The sequence below is a fragment of the Pelophylax lessonae genome (genome assembly GCF_965119305.1).
Source record: "Pelophylax lessonae genome assembly, chromosome: 1".
NCBI lineage: Eukaryota > Metazoa > Chordata > Amphibia > Anura > Ranidae > Pelophylax > Pelophylax lessonae.
The window spans coordinates 717,367,455-717,390,365 of NC_138768.1; the positions used below are offsets into that span (position 1 = coordinate 717,367,455).

The 22,911-nt window shown below is 43.5% G+C and overlaps 1 protein-coding gene across 1 annotated transcript in view; it reads right to left on the minus strand.

Annotated features, from left to right (window-relative positions):
- Positions 1-4,778: 4,778 nt before the first annotated feature.
- CASP3 (caspase 3) overlaps positions 4,779-22,911 on the minus strand; it is a 70,866-nt gene continuing 52,733 nt past the window's right edge. The window contains exons 3-7 of the mRNA XM_082267387.1: positions 22,435-22,565; positions 22,218-22,346; positions 21,469-21,644; positions 16,262-16,382; positions 4,779-5,312 (exon numbers count right to left, since the gene is read on the minus strand). Of these exons, the coding sequence (XP_082123513.1) occupies positions 5,086-5,312; positions 16,262-16,382; positions 21,469-21,644; positions 22,218-22,346; positions 22,435-22,565 (784 nt within the window). The 3' untranslated portion in view covers positions 4,779-5,085. The remainder of the gene's footprint in view (positions 5,313-16,261; positions 16,383-21,468; positions 21,645-22,217; positions 22,347-22,434; positions 22,566-22,911) is intronic.

The following is a 22,911-nucleotide window of genomic DNA, read 5'->3' on the forward strand; positions in this document are numbered from 1 at the left end:
TACACAGGTTTGAGTAAAAACCCTGATAACGTTCTGAAGTCAGAATCGGGACAATCACCCCTTGATGTAACAGGTCTTATACCACCCCAAACAGGCCCTGTAAGCAGTCTGGGGACAGGCGCAAGTTGGAAGGAAACAATCTTGCCGGGGGACAAGAGCGAAACTCGATCTTGTAGACGGACTAAATGACTTTGTGGACCCACTTGTCTTGCACCAGGGAAGTCCACGGGTCTGGAAACCAGCGAAGACGTCTGGACAAGCCCGCTATCAGCTTGCCAGACCAGGTTCGTTTGGATCCTCCATAGGAGGCGCTGAAAGGCTTCGAGCCCTTGTCAGTAGACCCTGAGGGATGAAAAAAGGAAGGCCCACGTCTAGGACGAGGTTCCTTGCCCTTAGTAGCCTGCGGAAGAAAAGTACTCTTCACCTTGATAATCTGCACTACACGCACGGCGATCAGGAAGTGAAAGGATCCATGAGTCAGTACCAGGGGATGATGGGGGGACTGACACCGCCGAAATCGCCACCCACATGGCTCCACTGTCATGGCTGCCGCTATTTTCAATACCAAACCACAGCAAAATGACACAAACATAACCGCTGTGCATAGAAACACAACAAAATGGCAGCACCACGAGGCCTCAAGGACAGATCCAGGCAGGACGGGGGGCCCTGGCAGGGAACAGTCAGTGTAGCTGGAAGTGCTCGGGGGTCTCAGCTCACAGTCTCTAATAATCATAGTACAGGCAACCACACTAAGTCTACGTTTCAACTAGGGCGACTAATCAATGGCACACGTTCCCATCTATGCAACTTTGAAAATCAGCAACCTTGAAAAGGTACCGGCACTACTTTGATGCAACTTTTGATGCGACTTTGATCCAGAGTGTAAAGTTGGATCAAAGCTGCACTAAAAGTTGCACTCTAAATCGCAATAGCAATTACGTAGACTAAAGCTCCGTTTCCACTAGTGTGACTTGTCATGCGACTTTGGACACACAAAGTTGCATGATAAGTCACAGCCCATTGATTTCAATGGCACCTATCCCCATCTATGTGACTTTGAAAATCAGCAACTTTGAATCAAGTGACTTTGATGTGACTTTGATCCAGAGTGTAAAGTTGGATCAAAGCTGCACTCAAAGTCGCACTCTAAATCGCAATAATGGAAACCTAGACTAAAGCCCTGTTTGAAATAGTGCAACTTTTGATGTGACTGATCCAGAGAGTGTACAGTTGGATCAAAGTCGCACTCTAAATCGCAATAGTGAAGCTCCGTTTCCATTAGTGTGAATTTGGACACACAAAGTCGAATGACAAGTCACAGCCCATTGATTTTTATGGCAATTGATCCCATCTATGTGACTTTGTAAATCAACGACGTTGCAAAGGTACCGGCACTACTTTGATGCAACTTTGATCCAGAGATTGTTAGCAAATTTGGATAGGGAGATACCGTTGTCGGTGAAGAACGGGAAGAAGTGGATTGTCTAGTTTAGATAAGACTTTCTAAGCTACACAAGCAGCTAGCCAGAAAATGAATATTATCAATTATAAAGATATTTTTACATACTATTAATAGGAAAAATTTCATTTTTGACTGGAGTTTCCCTTTAAGAGAGTCCCATCAACATTATGCATATCATAAAACAGATTTTTGACCTAGTGAGCTATGAGCACTTAGAAAGGAGGATGATGGTTTGGATACTAAAAAATTACTTTTTCCTAAAATGGGATGGTAACCTGGAAAAAAAACCTGTTAGAATGCAGTTTTTTTTTTTTTTTTTTTTGTTAGAAGAAATTCGCATGCCTTTTCTGTCAAAAACTCCTTTCCCTTTTTGCTAACAATTTTCTTTTCCTAGCATAACAGCAACACATGCTCAGTAAATGGTTCATTCTTAGCATCTACCAGATGCTGAACGTGAGTGAGGCCTTGTGCCAGGATGATGCAACTCCACTGCGCACACACAAATGCATCACTGGTCATCTTATGATTGAAGGAGAAACGGTGCCAGAAGTGAGGGGAGCTTCTGTAAATATGCTACCCACTGCTGTGAAGTGGCATGGTAAAGCATTGAGCGTTTTTCTATTATGTGCCAGTATACTGTGCATTGCTAAAGCAGGGTAAAGAATCTCTAATGTAGGAGCACAGCCACTCTTCTTTATGGGGAGTTACCTGTGCAGGCATGAACAGCACTGAATGTAAACAGTAAAAAAGACCATCTTAAAGTGGATGTAAACTCTCACATATACCCAGTGAAGTGAACAGCCTCAGATGATACACAGAGATGAAACAAATCATCCTACATAGGTTTTGCTTATTTATCTGCAACAGAGGAACAAATCACCACGAGAAACGACAAAGCTTTGAGATAGACAAGCAAACACTACAGATATATGTGCTTTGCTCAAATTCCATGACTGAGGTTTACAACCATTTTGACAGAAAGGAAAGTGAGGGATTGAGGAGTTCTAGCTTAGATAGGGACAGATTTATTTTTTTTAAACTGAAGCTTTAGTTAACAAGCATAACATTAAAAAAAAAAAAAAAAAGTGTTACTATGTGTTTGTAAAACCTTTCAACTTTTAACCACTTGCGGACGGCCCCACGCAGATTCACTACGGCAGGGCGGCTTGGCTGTGCATAATCACATAGATCGATGTGATTATGTGCACATGGAATCGGCAGTGCGTGTCTAATCACAGAGGGAGCCAGACCGTGGGAGGAGCGGGCTCGATCGCCGTCGGCCTCCTGCGATCTTCAGCTAGAATGACCGAAGAGCCGCCTGCTTATGTAAACAAAGCAGGCAGGTCTTCTGTCAGATGCAGGAAAGATTGTGTGATTCAGCCAAGCTGAATCACTGATCTCTCCCTGCTTCTGTGCAACCCATCCCCCCACACAGTTCGTAAGCACAAAAGGGAACACATTTAACCCTTTAATCACCCCTAGTGTTAAACCCTTCCATGCCAGTGTCATTTATACAGTAACAGTGCATATTATTTAGCACTGATAACTGTATTAATGTCACTGGTTCCCAAAAAATGTCAGTTAGGTGTCTGATCTGTCCGCCGCAATGTCGCCGCATTAGTAACAAAATTTTTTATAAATAAGTCCATAAATCTATCCCGTAGTTTGTAAACGCTATAACTTTTGCGCAAACCAATTAATATACGCTTTTTGGGATTTTTTTTTTTTAACCAAAAGTATGTAGCATAATACAAATTGGCCTAAAATGAAAAAAAAAAAAAAAATCGAATTTTAAATTTTATTTTTAGGGCTGTTTTATAGCAGAAAGTAAAAAAAGTGTTTTTTTTTCAAAATTGTCGCTTTTTTTTTTTGTTTATAGCGCAAAATCTAAAACCGCAGAGGTGATCAAATACCACCAAAAGAAAGTTCTATTTGTGGGGAAAAAAGGACATCAGTTGTATTTGGGTACAGCGTCGCATGACCGCGCAATTGTCAGTTATAGCAACACAGTGCCGAATCGCAAGAAATGGCCTGGTCATTAAGGGGATAAAACCTTCCAGAGCGGAAGTGGTTAATCAACATGTGCCATCTCCTTGTGTATTCTCTTTTATACCTGGTAGTCTTGCAAGTAAATTTGTTTGCTGGCAACCTCCTACAAAAGAGTTACAAAGCTGCAAATTTGCCACCCTTTTCTCTACATCTAAAGAAGAGGCAGGTCATTTGCACATCTGCTATGTTATAGCTGGGAGCATTCCAGAGCTCGCTTCTGCCCACCTATATAGGTTGCCATGCACATTGAGAAAGCGAAAAAAGCAGTCGTGTAACCACAGCAAACAGGAAATAAAAAAGTATTTTGTCCAAGACAGAGGGATTAATATCATATCTAATATTAGCTCTAACTAACTACAAACTGAGAGCTCAATTAGTTTTCCCAGCACTAAAATGTACAGTCACGGTGTTCATTAATCATGACAATTGTTCCTAGGATTTTGTTATTGTCTATATTCATAAAGCATCATTCTGCTGAATTTATGTTCCTATTTAGATTGAATGGAGGCTTAATATTTACTACAGTCCTATACATTCCAAAACTAATATGTCTACCTCCATTTTTATCACCCTGAATTTTAGGACTTGGATTCCTTGTAGTGACAATTATTTATGGGTTCCCCTACTGTTCAAATGCCACACAAGCACCCCACTGTTTAATGAATATGTACTTATCTTATTTGTCATTATATAAATCAATGCCTTACAGTCAATGCACCCCCCTTCTACCTGGAGCATACTGTCCCTTTTCCCTTTCATTTACTGACATTTCACACCAGACTCTTGCTTCTTTTATTGTACCTCTAAAAAAACCCATGTACTATTTTTTTTTTGTTTAGAAAATGAATATCAGTGTAATTATAATACAATACAACCAATTTACTAATAACTTCATTCCACTTGAGCATAACATACACCACATAACAAATCCTACTAGAAGTGTTTTTCTTTTTTACATTTTTACTATTTCAAGTAGCTGGTATACCAAGGCTTTTTAGGTATGTCTTCAACGGTCAAGTATGAATGGATAGTTAAATTTACATTCCCTGATTTCACAAAGCATTCTGGCTTTAGAAGATTTAATACCAAGGCTAAACTGTAGAAAATACATTAAACTTAATGACATGTTTTTTTTTTTTTTTTTTTTTATACCAAACACGTGACAAAACATGCTATCCGAGTTGCATGCAATTAGGAGTAAAAAAACTAGATCACAAGCAGTCTTATACAGTGTCACTGTCTGAAAAAAGAACCTACACTAACAGAAATGATAAAACCAATGGGCTTATATATAAAAACTGGAGCAAAAAGAAAAGGCGTGGTTGAGACAACCAATCCCATTCCAGCTACCTTTATTCTGTTCCTGTTATTGTATATTAGCCCCTCAATGAACCTCAAACTGCATTCAGTTTTCTTCTTTCTGCTAATATTTATCATCAGACCTGGTTACAGGAGCAGGGTCAATGCCCAACAGTCTGTGTGAAACCTTCCTGTTCATGCATCCTCTGTACGGAATGAAGGAGTGAATTGTATACCAAGTACTGTATCATTCAAGTGGCAGCAGGTTCCTCTTATGGAAAATAGAATGCTTTTGTGAGCATGGACACAACACAGGGGATCTGTTTCTTTGCGTGAAAGTCTATTTGATTTGAAGAGGATTCAAATTCCAAAGCCACCATGTGATTTACGCATGTGAGAATCTGGATAAGTTCAAGTTGTCGGCGATGCAATTTTAGCATTTCACAAAGAGACTGGATGAACCAGGAGCCATTTACTGTGTTTCTCCAAGAGTAGTACCCTAGAAAGAATAAACAGGGCTTATTCCCAGAAGTTGACTGTAATCATAATCTATATAGTAACTAAATATTAAACCTTACAAAAATCCTCTGCTTACCCAATATCACCTAGGCAATAGATAGTGGCATTTATAAAGAGGTACTCCATTCTTACTGCATGGCCAACCCCTTGGTAGCTTGGACACTTTCGTCTGTGCAACTGACGGCATCATAGCAACAGATTACTCATCCCTGGACCTATTCAGCTGCCAGTTTGGAGATTCCTACACCAACAGCTAAAAGTAAACAAAGAGGTGGGGATGCTGGTGAGGTATGGCACCAGATGTGCAGCAGACATAAGGGTGTACAGAGCACTCTGGAGCGGATGCTTTGTTGTAGGCTGGGTAGGTGCTGGAGGCAGAGTGGAGTGTGTGTAAAGAGGCGCACAATGAAGGTGCTGGGTGTACACTGGTGCCAAGTACCTGTAGAGCACTGACACTGCCACCAGTGAAGGATCAGGCTCATTGCAGGGGGTGCAGGGTGGTGAAAGTAGTAGCAGTAGATGAGGGGAGTGAGGTGTCCTCTGTTCGTTAACACTGTGTGTATGTAGGGTGCTACTGTTGATATCATTGTCCAAATATAGTCACTGCCATATCTGGGTAATGACATAAGCGCGCATCCATACCCTATTGTTTACATTCAGTTGTCGGCTAGGGAGTCTCTCAGCCGACAGCTGATTGGGGCTGTGGATGAGTCATTGGTTGCTATAAAGTCAGTGAATGCTGGTGTCCTAGCAGCCATGAGCTCTGTGCATGAAGTGGTCATATTAATGAAATCTCCCAGCACATACAGTGCCTTGAAAAAGTATTCATTCATACCCCTTTAAATTTTTCACGTTTTCATGTTACAACCAAAAACATAAATGTATTTTATTGGAATTTAATGTGATATACAAGCATAAAGTGGCACATAATTGTGAAGTTAAAGGAAAATGATAAATGGTTTTCAACATTTTTTACAAATACATATCTGAAAAGTGTGGCGTGCATTTGTATTCAGCCCCCTTTACTCTGATACTCCTAACTAAAATCTAGTGGAACCAATTGTCTTTAGAAGTAAACGAATTAGTAAATAGAGACCACATGTGTGTAATTTAATCTCAGTATAAATGCAGCTGTTCGGTGAAGCCATTAGAGATTTGTTAGAGAACCTTAGTGAACAAACAGCATCATGAAGGCCAAGAAACACACCAGACAGGTCAGGGATAAAGTTGTGGAGAAGTTTAACCACTTTACGACTGCTCACAGTAATATTACTGCGGCAGAGTGGCTCGTTATCGTCTGACGACGTAGTACTACGTCGTCAGACACTCCCCCTTCTGGGCGGCGCTTGCGCGCCGCCGGAGGCTCGCTCCCGCTGTTTTCATTCACAGCGGGAGTCGGGCCAGGGGAGGAGCAGCGGTGATCGCCGCTGCTCTTACCCGATCGTCGGGGATCGAGTCTGGAGATCCGCCCGCTGTGTGTAAACACAGCGGGCGGATCTCCATAGTGACAGGGAGTGACAGATCGGACTGTTCAGCATAGCTGGACATCCGATCTGTCCATGACTCACTCAGTCACCTCCCCCCCCACACGTCAGTAAGCACCAGGCATACATTAACCCCTCCCTCTCCAATAAAATTAACCCCTTCCCTGCCAGTGTCATTTTTACAGTAACAGTGCATATATATATAGCACTGATTACTGCAGTAATGTCACTGGTACCCCCAAAAGTGTCAAAAATGTCAGTCAAGGGTCTGATCTGTCCGCCGCAATGTCGCAGTCCCGGAAAAAAAAAAAAAAAAAAAAAAAAAAAAAAAAAAAAAAAAAATCGCAGATCGCCGCCATTACGCGTTAAAAAAAAAAAAAAAAAATCAAAAATGACAGAAATCTTTCCCTTTGTTAGTAAACGCAATAACTTTTGCGCAAACCAATCAAAATACGCTTATTGCGATTTTTTTTACCAAACATAGGTAGCGGAAAACAAATTGGCCAAAAATTTTTAAAAAAATTGGTTTTTACATCTTTTTGGGGGGGAATTTCATATAAAAAAAATGTTAAAAATATTGTTATTTTTTCAAAATAAACGCTCTTTTTTACTTTTTGCGCTATAAACAAAAAAAAAAAAACAAAAAAAAAAAAAAAAAAAAAAAAAAAAAAAAAAAATCGCACAGGTGATCAAATACCACCAAAAGAAAGCTCTGTTTGTGGGAAAAAAAGGACGTAAATTTCGTTTGGGTACGGTGTCGCACGACCGCGCAATTGTCAGTTGAAGTCGCACAGCGCCGAATCGCAAAAAGTGGCCTGGACGGAAGACAGCAAAATCCTCCGGTGGTAAAGTGGTTAAAGCAGGGTTAAGTTACAAAAAAATATCTCAACCTTGGAACATCTCACAGTGCACTGTTCAATCCACCATCCGATAATAGAAATGGCACAACTGCAAAGCAAACCTACCAAGGCATGGCTGTCCACCTAAACTGACAGGCCGAGCAAGGAGAGCATTAATCAAAGAAGCAGCCAAGAGGACCATGGTAACTCTGGAGGAGCTGCAGAGATCCACAGCTCAGGTGGGAGAATCTGTCCACAGGACAACTATTAGTTGTGCACTCCACAAATCTGACCTTTATGAAAGAGTGGCAAGAAGAAAGCCATTGTTGAAAGAAAGGCATAAGAAGTCCTGTTTGAAGTTTGTGAGAAGCCATGTGGGGGACACAGCAGACACGTGGAAGAAGGTGCCCTGGTCAAATGAGATCAAAACGTAATTTTTTGGCCTAAAAGCAAAACGCTATGTATGGTGGAAAACTAACATTGCACATCACCCTGAACACACCATTCTCACTGTGAAACATGGACAGGGAAGCTGGTCAGAGTTAATGGGAAGATGGATAGAGCCAAATACAGGGCAATCTTAGAAGAAAGTCTGTTAGTCTGCAAAAGACTTGAGACTGGGGCGGCACCTTCCAGCAGGACAACGAAGGGGCGGCACCTTCCAGCAGGACAATGACCCTAAACATACAGCCAGAGCTACAATGCAATGGTTTAGATCAAAGCAAATTCATGTGTTAGAATGGCCCTGTCAAAGTCCAGACCTAAACCTAATTGAGAATCTGTGGCAAGACTTGAAAATTGCCGTTCACAGACACTCTCCATCCAATCTGATAGAGCTTGAGCTATTTTGCAAAGAGGAATGGCCAAAAATGTCATTCTCTAGATGTGCAAAGCTGGTAGAGGCATACCCAAAAAGACTTTCAGCTGTAATTGCAGCGAAAGGTGGATCTACAAAGTATTAACTCTTGGGGCAGAATACAAATTCACTCCACACTTTTCAGATCGATATTTGTAAAAAAAATTTGAAAACCATTTATCACTTTCCATTGACTTCACAATTATGTGCCTCTTTGTGTTGGTCTATCACATAAAATCCTAATAAAATACATTTACGTTTCTGGTGTAACATGACGTGGACAATTTACGTTTTTTTTGGTGTAACATGACGTGGAAAATTTTAAGGGGTATGAATACTTTTTCAAAGCACTTTATGTCCAGCTGTAGGAACTGGAATCTATCCCCACTTTAAAATAATCATATTTTGTTGCTTTGCAGCCTGAAATGAAGACCAAAACAGTTTTTGTTTTATCCAGCTGTATTTACTAGTGCACCTTATAACATGCAAGTGAAAGATACAACCCTTAAGGGTATGAATACTTTTTCAAAGCACTGTATGTCCAGCTCTAGGAACTGGAATCTATTCCCCCTTAAAAAAATCATATTTAGTTGCGTTGCAGCCTGAAATAAAGACCAAAACCGTTTTTGTTTTATCCAGCTGTATTTACTAGTGCACCTTATAACATGCAAGTGAAAGATATAACCCTAACATGTTAGAAAAAATTTGAAAACGATTACAGAGTTGGAAAAAGGATTACCCTCCTGTCAGTATTTTGTTGAACCAATTTATTTTTTCATTTTATAATCACAGTATTTTGCCCCATCCATTTTTCCTTCTATCCTGACAAGTGCTCCAGTCCCTGTCGCAGAGAAACACTCCCATAACAGGATAATACTACCTTCATGCTTTACTGTAGGAATGGTGTTTTTTGGATGGTGAGCTGTTGCCAGACATGGTTTGGTGTTGAAGCCAAATAATTCAGTTTTATTCTCATCTGACCATAACAACTTTTTCCAGGTGACCTTAGAATCTTTAAGGTGCATTTAAAGTGGTCAGAACGAGACTAAAATTTTATTATTTGGCCTCAACACCAAACCATATGTCTGTCAGAAATCCAATACAGCTCACCATCCAAATAACACCATTCCTACAGTAAAGCATGGAGGTTGTAATATCCGGTTATGGGGGTGTTTCTCTGCAGCAGGGACTGGAGCACCTGTCAGGATAGAAAAAAAAAAAAAACGAATGGGGCAAAATACTGTCAAATTCCTAAAAGGAAAAATCTGCTGCCTTTTGCCAAAAAGTTGTCAATGGGAAGAAGGTTTACCTTCCAACATAATAATGACCCAAAGCAAACAGAACAATTGACCACACAGTGGTTGAAGAAGAAAAAGGCAAATGTTCTTGCATGGCTTAGTCAGAGTTGAATGAGTTAAAGACTGCAGTCCACAAATGTTCACCATCCAATTTAACTGGACTTGAGCAGTTCTGCAAAGAGGAGTGGGCAAATATTGCAAAGTCCAGATGTGCAAAGTTAGTAGACATATGTCCCAACAGACTAAAAGGCTGCAATTAAAGCAAAAGGTGGTCCAACAAAATACTGATACAAGCAGGCTGATCTTTTTTCCATATGTTGGTTTTATATCTTTCACTTGGATGTTATAAGTTGCACTGGCTAAAACAAAAACTGTATGTTTTCATTTCAGGCTGCAAACAACAAAAATTGGATTTTTGTCCTACTGTAAAATCCTTTTCTCTGAAGTTCATTGGCGGACGCCGTCTCTGATCTCCATATCAGTACGGTTATGCTGCCCCCTACAGGAGCAGGACACTAGGGAGAAAAAAAGTTCTGGCTACGCCTTTGGGCAATCCCGGTGGTATACCCTCTCTCTTCCTGCTATAGGATGTCCGTTTTGTATCAAAGCAGTGTCAGAGAAAAATAATACCAACCCAAATTAAAATAGGAGGTGCGGGTACTGCGTCGTCAATGAACTTCAGAGAAAAGGATTTTATGGTAAGACAAAAATCCAATTCTCTCTATCGTTCATTGACGGACGCAGTCTCTGATCTTCATATCAGTAGGGATGTCCCAAAGCAGTGCCATAAAATGAGGGGTGGGAACAGCAGAAAAATAAGTCCCTAAGGCTAAACATAGCCAACCAGGCAACATAGGACTCATCAGAACAACAAGATGAGGTCCACCTGAAAAAAACATTAAACAACCTATAGGAAGGCTAAGAAGCCCCCTTAAAACAGCAGCCTGCAAAACTTTGCGGCCACAAGAGGCATCTGGAGATGCCAGCACATCCACCTTATAAAATTTTGTTAAGGTATGAACAGACGACCAGGTTGCTGCCTTGCAAACCTGAAGCACAGATGCCTGATGGCGAAAAGCCCGGGAAGCATTAAGCGCCCAAGTAGAATGCGCCTTAACATTAACAGGGAAAGGAGAAACCTGACCCTTAATTGAATAAGCCTGCACCTGTGTCTGTCTGATCCATCTGAAAATAGTTGCAGCAGATGCAGGCAGCCCTTTCTTTGGATCATCCGTGAGTACAAAGAGCAAATTAGACCTCCGAAAAGACTCAGTAGTCACCAAGTACATTCTGATTGCACAAACCACATCCAGAGTATGCAGCGCAAAATTCCTTAGGATGTTTTGGCTTAGGACACAGAGGGTAACGCGATGTCCTCATTTAAGTGAAAACTGGAAACCACCTTCGGAAGGAAGGACGGATCCGGACGAAGTACCACCTTATCCCTGTGAACCCCCAGATAGAGAGGGCAGGACAACGCCACCAGTTCCGACACCCTGCACGCAGAAGTAATAGCCACCAAGAAGGCCACCTTCTGGGATAAGGTAAGCAGAGGAATCTCCCGAACACTTTCAAAAGAAGGTTTCTGAAGAACCGACAGTACCAAATTAAGGTCCCAAGGTGGCAACAAAGGACGCACTGGAGGTATCAAGTGTCGCACCCCCTGGATGAAGTTACGCACCAGGGAATGGGTGGATAATGGCCTTTGAAAAAAATTGCCAAGGCCGAAACGTGACCCTTGCTAGTACTCAAGGCCAACTTTTGATCAACACCTCGTTGAAGGAAAGCCAAGATCCGAGCCACTGAGTAAGAGCGAGGGGGAGCCCCAAGAGACTCACACCACGCAATGTACGACTTCCACGTACAATGATAGATCTTTCTAGAAGTTGCTTTCCTCGCTCTAAGCAGAGTGGGAATCACTGAAGCAGACAATCCCCTGTCCTTCAGCAACTGGCTTTCAACAGCCAAGCTGTCAAAGCCAGCGACCGTAAAGCAGGAGGAAGATTGGCCCCTGAGACAGTAAATCCTCCCTGAGAGGAAGTCTCCAAGGAGCATCTGTGACTAGCCTGACCAGGTCGGCGTACCAAGCTCGGCGAGGCCGCAAGAATGACCGGAATCCCTTCAGCCTTGATCCTGCAAAAAAGTATTGGCAGCAACTTGAGAGGAAAGGCATACATCAGATGATACTGACCCAACGGGTCCACCAGCGCGTCTGCCAGAGGTTTCCGGGAGCGGGCCACAAACCACTGCACTTTTCTGTTGACCCAAGACGCCTACAGATCTACATCTGGAGTGCCCCAACGAAAGCACAATTGCTGGAACACCTCCGGATGGAGGGACCACTCCCCTGCATCCAAGGCCTGTCGACTGAGGTAATCTGCCTGACAATTTTCCACTCCTGGAATGTGAACAGCAGAGAGAGCTGGCACAAAGCGTTCCACCCATCGAAGGATGCCTGCCACTTTCAAGGCTGCAAGGACACTTCTGGTTCCCCCTTGGTGATTGACATAAGCCATGGCCATGGCACTGTCCGATTGAATGCGCACTGGACAACCATGCAGGTGCTCAGTCCAGTGGACTAGGCAAAGCCGGATTGCTCTCAGCTCCAGAACATTGATCGGTAACCTGGATTCCTCCAGGGCCCAGACTCCTTAAGCAGACAACCTGCCGAGAACCCCTCCCGACCCAGACAGACTGGCATCTGTGGTGACAATTGTCCAATATATAGGGAGGAAGGATTTCCCTTGCTTGAGCATCGGGGACTGAAGCCGCCAGATAAGGGACTCCCTGGTCACCTGGCTCAGCTGGATCCGATTGTTCAGGGAATTTGGATTCTTGTTCCATTTGAGAAGGATTTCCTTCTGGAGGATCCTCGTGTGGAATTGAGCGAAGGGGACCGCCTCGAAGGACGACACAATCGGTCCCAGGACTCTCATACAGGTCCGAAGGGATGACCATTTGCTGGACAGCAACAATTGAACTGCAGTCTGGAGTTTTTCCAGAGGAAGAAGCACCCTGGCTGAGTCCAAAGTCAGGTCCAGGTAGTCCAGTCCCATGGAAGGGACTAGGGACAACTTCTGAAGGTTCAGAATCCACCCGAACTCCTCCAGACTTCACATGATGATTTCCAGATTTGTCACCAACATCGTGGGAGATTCCGCACATAGAAGCATATCTTTCAGGTAACTCAGGACCGATATCCCCTGCCCGCGGTAACAGTGCCAGGACCGGAGCCAACACCTTTGTGAAGACCCGAGAAGCAGAGGTGAGACCAAAGGGTAACGCCACAAACTGATAGTGATCCTCTCCCACTGCAAAACGGAGACATTGTTGGTGTCCTGCACAGATTTGGATGTGAAGGTAGGCATCTTTGGATGTCTATGGAGGCCATGAAATTCCCGATGTAGGGGGGCCACCACCGTGCGAACAGATTCATCTTGAATTTTTGAACTCGCACGAAGCAATTCAGCGCTTTCAGGTCCAGGATTGGGCGCACCTTGCCTTCCTTCCTGGGAACCGTGAGACAGGTTTGAATAAAAGCCCTGAAAACATTCCGCACACGGAACCGGAACTATTACTCCCTGTTGTACCAGGTCCTGTGCTGCCCCAGAGAGCGTCAGCAAGCGATCAGGGGAAAGTCTCACATTGGAAGGGAAAAATCTCACTGGCAGGACGGATCAAAACTTGATCTTGTAACCAGACAGTATGACCTCTTGAACCCATTTGTCTGGTATCTGGGATAGCCACAGGTCCAGGAACCGGCAAAGACGCCCCCCCCACGCCAGATATGGGTGAGGGCGCACCTTCAGGCTGAAGTGGCCTTGTCCTCGGGTCTGGAGAAACTAGATTTCGGTTTGCCAGACTAGGGTTGCTTGGAACCGTCCGAGGGAATCTTGAAGGGCCCAGAGGGACGAAAAAACTTCTTGTGTGATGAAAAGGAGGGACCCCATCTGCGATGAGGGTCCTTATCCTTGTTAGCCTGCGGGAGAGAGTTACTTTTACCCCCTGTGAAACCTTTGATAAGGTCATCCAGGGTAGCCCCAAAACAGGCGATCTTGAAACGGTAGATCAGTCAAGGCCTGCTTTGAAGTCTGATCCGCAGACCAGCACTTCAGCCAAAGTATACGCCAGAGGACCACTGCCGAAACCGACAGTCGGCCCAAAATGGGAGCAGTATCCAGCACGTCATCGCAAACTAATTGCAGCCCCTGCACCAGTTGGTCCAACAGCTCCTCAAAGGCAGGAGGGAGACGTTTCCCCTCCAGGTCACGGTGTAGTAACTTAGCCCATTCAGTTAATGTTTGCGAGACAAGGGCAACCGTAAACACAGTTCTTAGTGCAGACCCCGCCATGGAGTACATATTGCGGGCCACAGACTCCGCCTTCCTATCCGCCGGGTTCTTAAAGGATGGGGAATCCTCCACTGGGATCATGGTAGCTTTATTCAGTCTTGAGACTGGAGGGTCCACTTTTTTACAAGGGACTTCTCAAAGGGATAGTGTCTAGCAATCCGCTTAGGCAACCCAGGGGAATGCTTTGGGTGGTCCCATTCTTTTTTGAGCATGGTGTCAAAATACGCGGGAAAGGGAAAAACCTTTGCCGCTCTGGATGGCTTGTGAGTGCCAAACGTAACCTGCGCCTAAGTCACAGTGGCAACTGCGTCCTCCATTTTAAGGGTCACGCACAGATACAACCAGTGCGTCCACCAGCGCCTTGTCTTGCGTGGCGTGAGGTAGCGGACCTGACAGGGAAACTCGCCTCTGCGGTGGCTGAGTCAGACTCAGAATCTGAGACATCAGATGAGGCAGGGGTAGGCGGAGGGCATTATTTAGCACCTCACCCTTTAAAGGCCACCTCTACCCGGAACACAAACTATTCCAGGACTGCCGAAAGTGCATCTATTGACAGTTGGGATCTGGAGGGCCCTGCTGCCTCCCTGAGGGAGTCAGGTGGGGACACATGATCTGCAGGGTCCATGTTGAACCAGGGGAACCGATCAGCAAAAAGTTGAATTTTTTTTTTTTTTTTAAAAACGTCCCACCATGCTACAGCGCCCCGAAGAGGTCAGGCAGAGTGCACTGGAGACCCCCAGCAGAGAGAGACCCCCCAGACTCACCACCCTACACCAAAGATGCACCAGGAGGCCCAGAACCTCTGCACAGCACGTGTCAGCAGCGATCTTGATCCAAAAATGGAGATCTGAAGATCAGCATCACGGTAAAGGGAGGGGCTCCACCCACAAAAAAAACGCCTCCAGGAACTCCCATTCAGTGATTCATATTAGAAAATAACACTGAAAAAGGACGCCGGGTGTACCAAGATGGTCGGTGCTTCATGCAGAACACATGGGCTACAAGAAAATGGCGGCCTGCGGAGCTACTGGGGACCCCCCAGCCTCCTGAACGGGATCGATTGGAAGGTGGGCTCTGGAGTGACTGGTAGAAAACCCCCCAACCCTCCACACGTTTTTCCATCCCTGTCGGTGGGGGGGGGGGGGGGGGGGTGCGTGACAGGACCGAGGGGAACCCGGGATTGTGAGGGTCCGACCGTCCAAAAGAGGGGCCTGCGTCCACCTCAAAATCCACCAGGGGAAGAGGGGGGAACATTTACTCACCATACCAAGAACAGCTGGGTGCCATCTCCTGATAGAACCCCTCTCCACCGAAGTGGGGGGGCTGTCGGCCAAACAGGAACGCTGTGACACAGGCCTAGACCCTGTCCTGTGCAACCTTGCGAGACGTTAAACTCGCGGGGCCAGTCTGTCCAGTGGGACTATGTTGCGGCCAACCCAGCGCGGAGCTAAGGCCTACGCGCGCTCGTTGGCCGGCTGGGTTGACCACTGGATCTAAACATCCAGCCTGTCGCCCAGATCCGACATAGTTGCATATAGATCTCACAGGGAAAAAAAAAAAAAATCGGGAGAAGAAAAAGCTAGCCAATAAAGAACTATCTACATAAAAAGAAACACTTTCATGCCAGGACCAAAGATCCTTGCAAGGAACTAGGTCCTTACTCCTGACTAGGCAGATTAAAATGGACATCCTATGCAGAAAGAGAGAGGGTGTACCCTCCAGGACTGCCCACAGCCGTAGCCAGAACTTTTTTCTGCCTAGTGTCCTACTCCTGTAGGGGGCAGTATAACCCTACTGATATACATCAGGAACTGCGTCCGTCAATGGATGATAGAGAAATGTGATTTTTTTTTTTTTTTTTAGGTGGGGGGAGGGGGGGGATTCTTTTCTATACCCAGTAAACCTATAGTTTTCAGGAGGAGGATGTCCAATTTGATTCTAGATATGAACAGCCTCTAGAATTAGTAAAATTGAGAGATGTTCTAAAATGTGTCCCTGTTGGGAAGCAATAAGTTATTTGTGTAAACAGTACTTTCTCTAATGACACCTCTTATATAAATTGTGACCTCCCTTTAACATAGTGTAGGTTTCCTAGCATACCAGGGACTGTAGAAAAGGCATATAGGAAATCTGCTTCAACTGGGATCCTGTGCGTTTCTTCTTGTGATCCGCTTCCACTGTCTGTCTCCACTCCCGAGTCAAGCTCTGTTCCCCTGCAAGCCTTTATGAAAACAAAGGACCTATTATTTAGGAATTCATATTGATAATCAATTTGAAACATTCTAAATATATAAAGTTTTAATGGTGCACCACTAAGTTTTTGTTACCCTCTGTCAAATAATATGGTCTCAAATCACTTTGTTGTAAAAAAAAAAAATAGGAATTTCGACTTACCTGTAAATTTGTTATCTTGGAGACCAGGACCTGTATTTAGAAACCATGGGTTATGCGCACACTACTTTTGGGTGATTGGACCCTGGCAAAAAACTTGCTATGGCCACTCCTAATATATGCTCATATAACTCAACCACTCACTGAGACTTTAATTTTTATGCATTTAAAAAGGAGTGACCAGAAAAGAGAGGGGAGGGACCTATGCCCTGTAATGTACTCCAAGATAAAGAATATACATACAGCAAGTCAAATATCCCATTATCCTAGTCATACAGTACAGGATACAGGGCTTATATTCATAGACCATAAGACGCCCCAAAGCAATAAAATGAGGGCTCGGCAACAACATAGCAAACAGAACTGCTAAACGATTCACAAAATCAAGGGCTAATAAACCCGAAGACACACAGATGACAGTTCGAAGCACCCTATATCCGAAGCTCGCATCAGCCGAGGCCTAAAAATCCACCTGGTAAAACCTGGAGAACGAGTGAACAGGTACCGAGTGGTGGCCTTCCAAATTTAGGATACAGATGCTCAATGCTGAAAGGCCCAAAACACCAACAGATATAGTGGAATGGGCTCTGATAAGAAAACTGTTTTTCTTTTCCTTAAGAGTATAGGCCCTGGAAATAAGTTGTCTGGTCAACCTGGCAATGGTAAATCGAGAGACAAAGTGTCCTCTACAAGAGCCTACAGGTAAGGCAAAAAGTCAGTTTTGCCAACAGCATCCATGGCTATCAGGTAGAACCTAACCGCACTGGCAACATCTAAGCAGTGTAGGGAAATTGCCTTGGCGAGGTTTGGAGCAGGACAGAGGAAAGGGAAGCGAATATCCTCATTAAGGTCAAAAGGAAAGGAAACCATAGGCATAGAACAAAGTTTGGGTCTCAAGACTACTCTGTCCCTGTGCAATACAAGAAAAGGCTCTTTACAAGAAAGAAAAAAATACTTATTTTAGCTGCGCTAAATCATGCATAAAAGTCCACAGCAAATGTGATGATCCAAATAATGCGTTTCGAACATAAAAAGTCTAGCAAATGTTGTATAATCCAGTCAAGTGTCACCACCATCCGCCACCTTGAAGAGTGATCCTGTATGTGAACAACGCCACAAATGAGTGAAAAACTCCCTTACCGGATCTTATGACCCTCTCATTACAAAAGGTCACAAGCGCTTATGGCTCCAAACCAAGCCAGGGCCTTTTAAACCATCCACATGGGTCTTCCAACACAACTCCTCACACTCCTCAGCTGAGTGTCATGGATGTCTACCCAAAATATAAAAGCTACACATAGTGTAACTTGTAAATTTTTATTGTTAGGTAAAAATATGTTGCACTTACACTATAAAAACGCCTAAAATTGGTTGCGTAAGCTGCCACACACACGCGCATACACACAACCCATCCTTCTGCAACTCGTGGGAATCAGCGATGTCAGCACGTCGCTGCACAGTGTGCATTTCATCACACATTGACATCATCCAGGGGCACCGCTTAATATATTTTACACGTAAACCATGCGTTCTGAGCCTCAGATGACCCCAACAAGGCCCAAATGTTTACCTAGATCATGACTTATCCTCACTTACAATTAGTAAGAGGAAGTTGGAATTACTTAACCCCTCCTCTTACTAATTGTAAGTGAGGCCTAATTGTAAGTGAGGCCTGGTCATAATCTAGCTGAACATTCGGGTCTTGCTGGGGCCATCCGAGGCTCAGAACGAAGCGCAGTTTATGTGTAAAGTATATTAAGCAGTGACTCAGCGTGTCGCAGTGCCCCTGGACGTCAACATATGATGAAACGCATAGGACAGAGCGACGCGCAGATGTCACCGATTCCCACGAGTCCGGGAAGGACTGCTTATTGTGTGTGTCCCGGCCTATGCACACAATTTTAGGCATTTTTAAACCTATATTTTAAGTGCAATATATTATTTTTACCTAACAATAAAAAAAAGCGCAAGCATCACTCGGTCTTTGGTGATTCCCCATTCTTCTAGCATGCCTAGAGGATCCTTTCTCTAATGTACTCTCCAGCGTGGGATCTTTGCATCACTTTTGTATTCAACACCAAATGCCTTCTTGTCCATCTGCTGTCAATGAAATGGCATGTAAGACTCATTAGTGATTCTGTTTGTCCTGACCAGCAGTCAGTAGTGAATGAGAGTGAGTTGCCAGCATTCTCTGGTTTCAGCATAGCCTTTACTTTCTCAACGACCTTTTGGTGAATCTTTCCCAGCATTTTGGTTCGATAATACTTGTCACTCTTCAGTGTGTACCTTGGCTCAACTATGGACATCAACCACTTAAATCCAGAGTCAGACACCATTGTAAATGGCTAGTTATCAGTGACCATCATCTCTGTGATTACTCTGTACAGCAGTTGGGATCTTCCATCCGATTTTAGCCACCTGTTTTTTTTTCTGAAACATATCCGTTTTTGTTGCCTAGGAGAGTGATGTTTCACCTTGTGATTCATTTTGTTTTTTCTGTGCTGCATGATATAATTCAACATAATGAACTCTTAGATGGGCCCAAAGACTTGACGTATTTTTGTTTTTTGCAGTTATTGATCCCATGCTTACATTGTTTGTGCACGTGTTGCACACTGCTGCTGCTTTTCCTGGCAGCCTAAGAAGGCAGAAGCTGTCCCAGTGCGTGGAGGTTTGTTGCTCAACATACGCAAGGACGTCACGACAATATCAGCAATATCGGTAACCTCCGGGGCCAATTCCAATATATCGGGGAAAGTGCATATCGGCCTTGCCGATAAGCGGTCGATCCCTAGTCTAAACCTCTGGCAACAAAAGTGAGTACACCCCTAAGTGGGAACGTCCAAATTGGGCCCAAATTGTCAATATTTTGTGGGGCCACCATTATTTTCCAGCACTGCCTTAACCCTCTTTAGCATGGAGTTCACCAGAGCTTCACAGGTTGCTACTGGAGTCCTCTTCCACTCCTCCATGACATCACGGAGCTGGTGGATGTGAGAGACCTTGCGCTCCTCCACCTTTCGTTTGAGGATGCCCCACAGATGCTCAATAGGGTTTAGGTCTTGAGACATGCTTGGAAAGTCCATCAACTTTACCCTCAGCTTCTTTAGCAAGGCAGTGGTCGTCTTGGAGGTGTGCTTGGGGTCGTTATGTTGGAATACTGCCCTATAGCCCATTCTCCAAAGTGAAGGGATCATGCTCTTCTTCAGTATGTCACAGTACATGCTGGAATTCATGGTTCCCTCAATGATCTGTAGCTTCCCAGTGCGGGCAGCACTTATGCAGTCCCAGACCATGACACTCCCACCACCATGCTTGACTGTAGGCAAGACATACTTGTCTTTGTACTCCTCACCTGGTTGCCGCCACACACGCTTGATACCATCTGAACCAAATAAGTTTATCTTGGTCTCATCAAACCACAGGGCATGGTTCCAGTAATCCATGCCCTTAGTCTGCTTGTCTTCAGCAACCTCTTTGCGGGCTTTCTTGTGCATCATCTTTAGAAGAGGCTTCCTTCTGGGACAACAGCCATGTAGACCAATTTGATGCAGTGTGCGGCGTATGGTCTGAGCACTGACAGGATGACCCCCCACCCCTTCAACCTCTGTAGGTGGTAGCACTTATACGTCGTTTTCCCAAAGACAACAACCGCTGGATAGGACGCTGAGCATGTGCACTCAACTTCTATGGTCGACCATGGCAAAGCCTGCTCTGAGTGGAACCTGTCCTGTCAACCACTTCAGCCCCGGAAGGTTTTACTCCCTTAATGACCAGGCCATTTTTTTGCGATTCGGCACTGCGTTCATTTAAGGGACAATTGTGCGGTTGTGCGCCGCTATACCCAAATAAAATTGATGTCCTTTTTTCCCCCACAAATAGAGCTTTCTTTTGGCAGTATTTGCTCACCTGTGTGATTTTTTTTTTTTTTTTTTTTGCGCTATAAACTAAAAAAAGAGCGACATTCTGAAAAAAATAAATAAATAAATTCACATTCTGCTAAATAGCATTCCCAATAAAAAAAATTTAAAAATCGAATTTTTTCATCATTTTAGACCAGTAAGAGAGTAAGAGCGATAACACCCAATTTAACACACCTACTCCCCATTCACAGCTGAGACCTTGTAACACTAACGAGTCACATGACACCGGGGAGGGAAAATAGCTAATTGGGCCCAATTTGGACATTTTCACATTTGTTGCCAGCGGTTTGGACATTTTCACATTTGTTGCCAGCGGTTTAGACACTGATGGCTGTGTGTTGAGTTATTTTGAGGGGACAGCAAATTTCCACTGTTATACAAGCTGTACACTCACTACTTTACATTGTAGCAAAGCGTCATTTCTTCAGTGTTGTCACATGAAAAGATATAATAAAATATTTACAGAAATGTGAGGGGTGTTCTGTGAGATAATACACACACATACGTATGCCAGTATTGAGGTGGTTAAGGGTACTCAAGAAACAGACTAAGTCAGATACAATTTCCCTCCAGGACTTGGGTTTTAACAGCCATGCCTTTACTATATGTGACTGAAAAGCAGGGTGAAGGGGGCCATGTGCCTGCCAATCTGATTTGTTTGGAAGAAGCCAAGGCTCGTTCACAAAAAGAGTCTAAGTATGCCTGTGCACCACCTTCTTTTGGGCCAGTTCAGTGCAATCAGGATCACCGAAACACTTTCTATCTCTATCCTTCGCAGCAGTTGAAGGAAGAGAAGGCACATGTCAGCCTGAATGTAACCCAAGGAATTACCAAGGCCAGATGCCATTTGAGATGGTTTTGCCTGTTAGTACATAACTCAAAACCATGGATCAGAATATTTTTCATCTCTACCTATACAAAAAAATTACAGAATAAATAAAGCCTAGCAGAAGCAGTTTGACAAGAGAACTGTAAATATTAAAAGCAAAGTACCTGAATAAAGAATAATTTGGGTTTGCCCACCAAGGTCTTGCATCGGTCACCTCGGAAAAGTGATGTGAGCCGTTTAATAGGCATGGCGTCATCTACTCCATATAACAAGCCGTCCTCACCGTGGCTCAAAAGTGCACAAACAAATGAACTTCTTTTGCTGTGGTCATCCTCAGCCACTGCAAAAAACAAATATCAACACTTAATTTTTTAAAAAAATGAAAGGCTGATAACAAATCTTTTATGCTAAGAGTTTATTATATTGAAAAGCACATCAAAATCTAGAGCTCTAAGAAGGATTGGTGAAAGTAGTCTGAGTTTACATTACAGGCAGGATGTGGTAGTGAAGTATGTTGTAACAATATGCAGATGATCACTGGCCCTAGCCCTGTGTGAGCTACACATGGGTAGAAATAGAGATGGCATAGAAGAAGGGAGTCTTTTTATTAATTATACACAAAACAAGCGAACTACACAAAATGCAGATCAATATGGCAAGTACATTTTAATATACTTTTTCCACTAAGGTGACAATCCCTGCAAAGTATTATTCTGAAGCAGGATTTGCCAATCTAGCACTCTTGTCATAGAACAACTTCCAGTTTCAATATGGTAGCTGAATATTCACAAGTTTCCCAACACTGGAATTAGGAGTAAAACATTCTATTTATGTAGAAAAAAAAATGTCAGTCCACGGTCCTGAAATGATTCAGAAAGTAATTATCATAGTGACTGTGGTGGACAGTACTTACCTTTTTTCAAAAGTTCGAAGATGGCAGAGCACTTCAGATCATTGTAAACCTGCACTTTGTAACCCAAACTTTTAAATGTATGCTGTAATTTTTGGGCATCTAAATCAGTTCCATTCCGCATTCCCATTCCTTAAAAAAAAAAAAAAGGAGAAACAACCTAATTTACCAAATACAAAAAGTGCTAGAAGACAGATACACAAACTGTACACACTCTTACTTGTGGATGGGTGGAAATTCTTGTTATTAACAATTACACACAACCCCATCTCTGGGTAATCTGTTCTGTATTGGAAGAGATGATTAAACTTTGATTCCATTTCCTTTGCTGCGCCACCTTTCAAATAAATTCTAGGAAAGAAAAAAAAAAAAAAGTGTAGTATATGAGCACACCAAAGATTCTATTTAGAAAAATATAGTCCATCCTTCTTTTGCTATGGGGGATTCTTGCTTCAGAATATCTTCTAACCTTTAGTATCCAGTAGGCTATTGTTCCTCATTATAAGCAGAGCCACAAGCATTTAGCTAATACTTCCCCTGGCATATACAGTGGGTACGGAAAGTATTCAGACCCCCTTAAATTTTTCACTCTGTTATATTGCAGCAATTTGCTAAAATCATTTAGGTTCATTCTTCTTCCTCATGAATGTACACATAGCACCCCATACTGACAGAAAAACACAGAATTGTTGACATT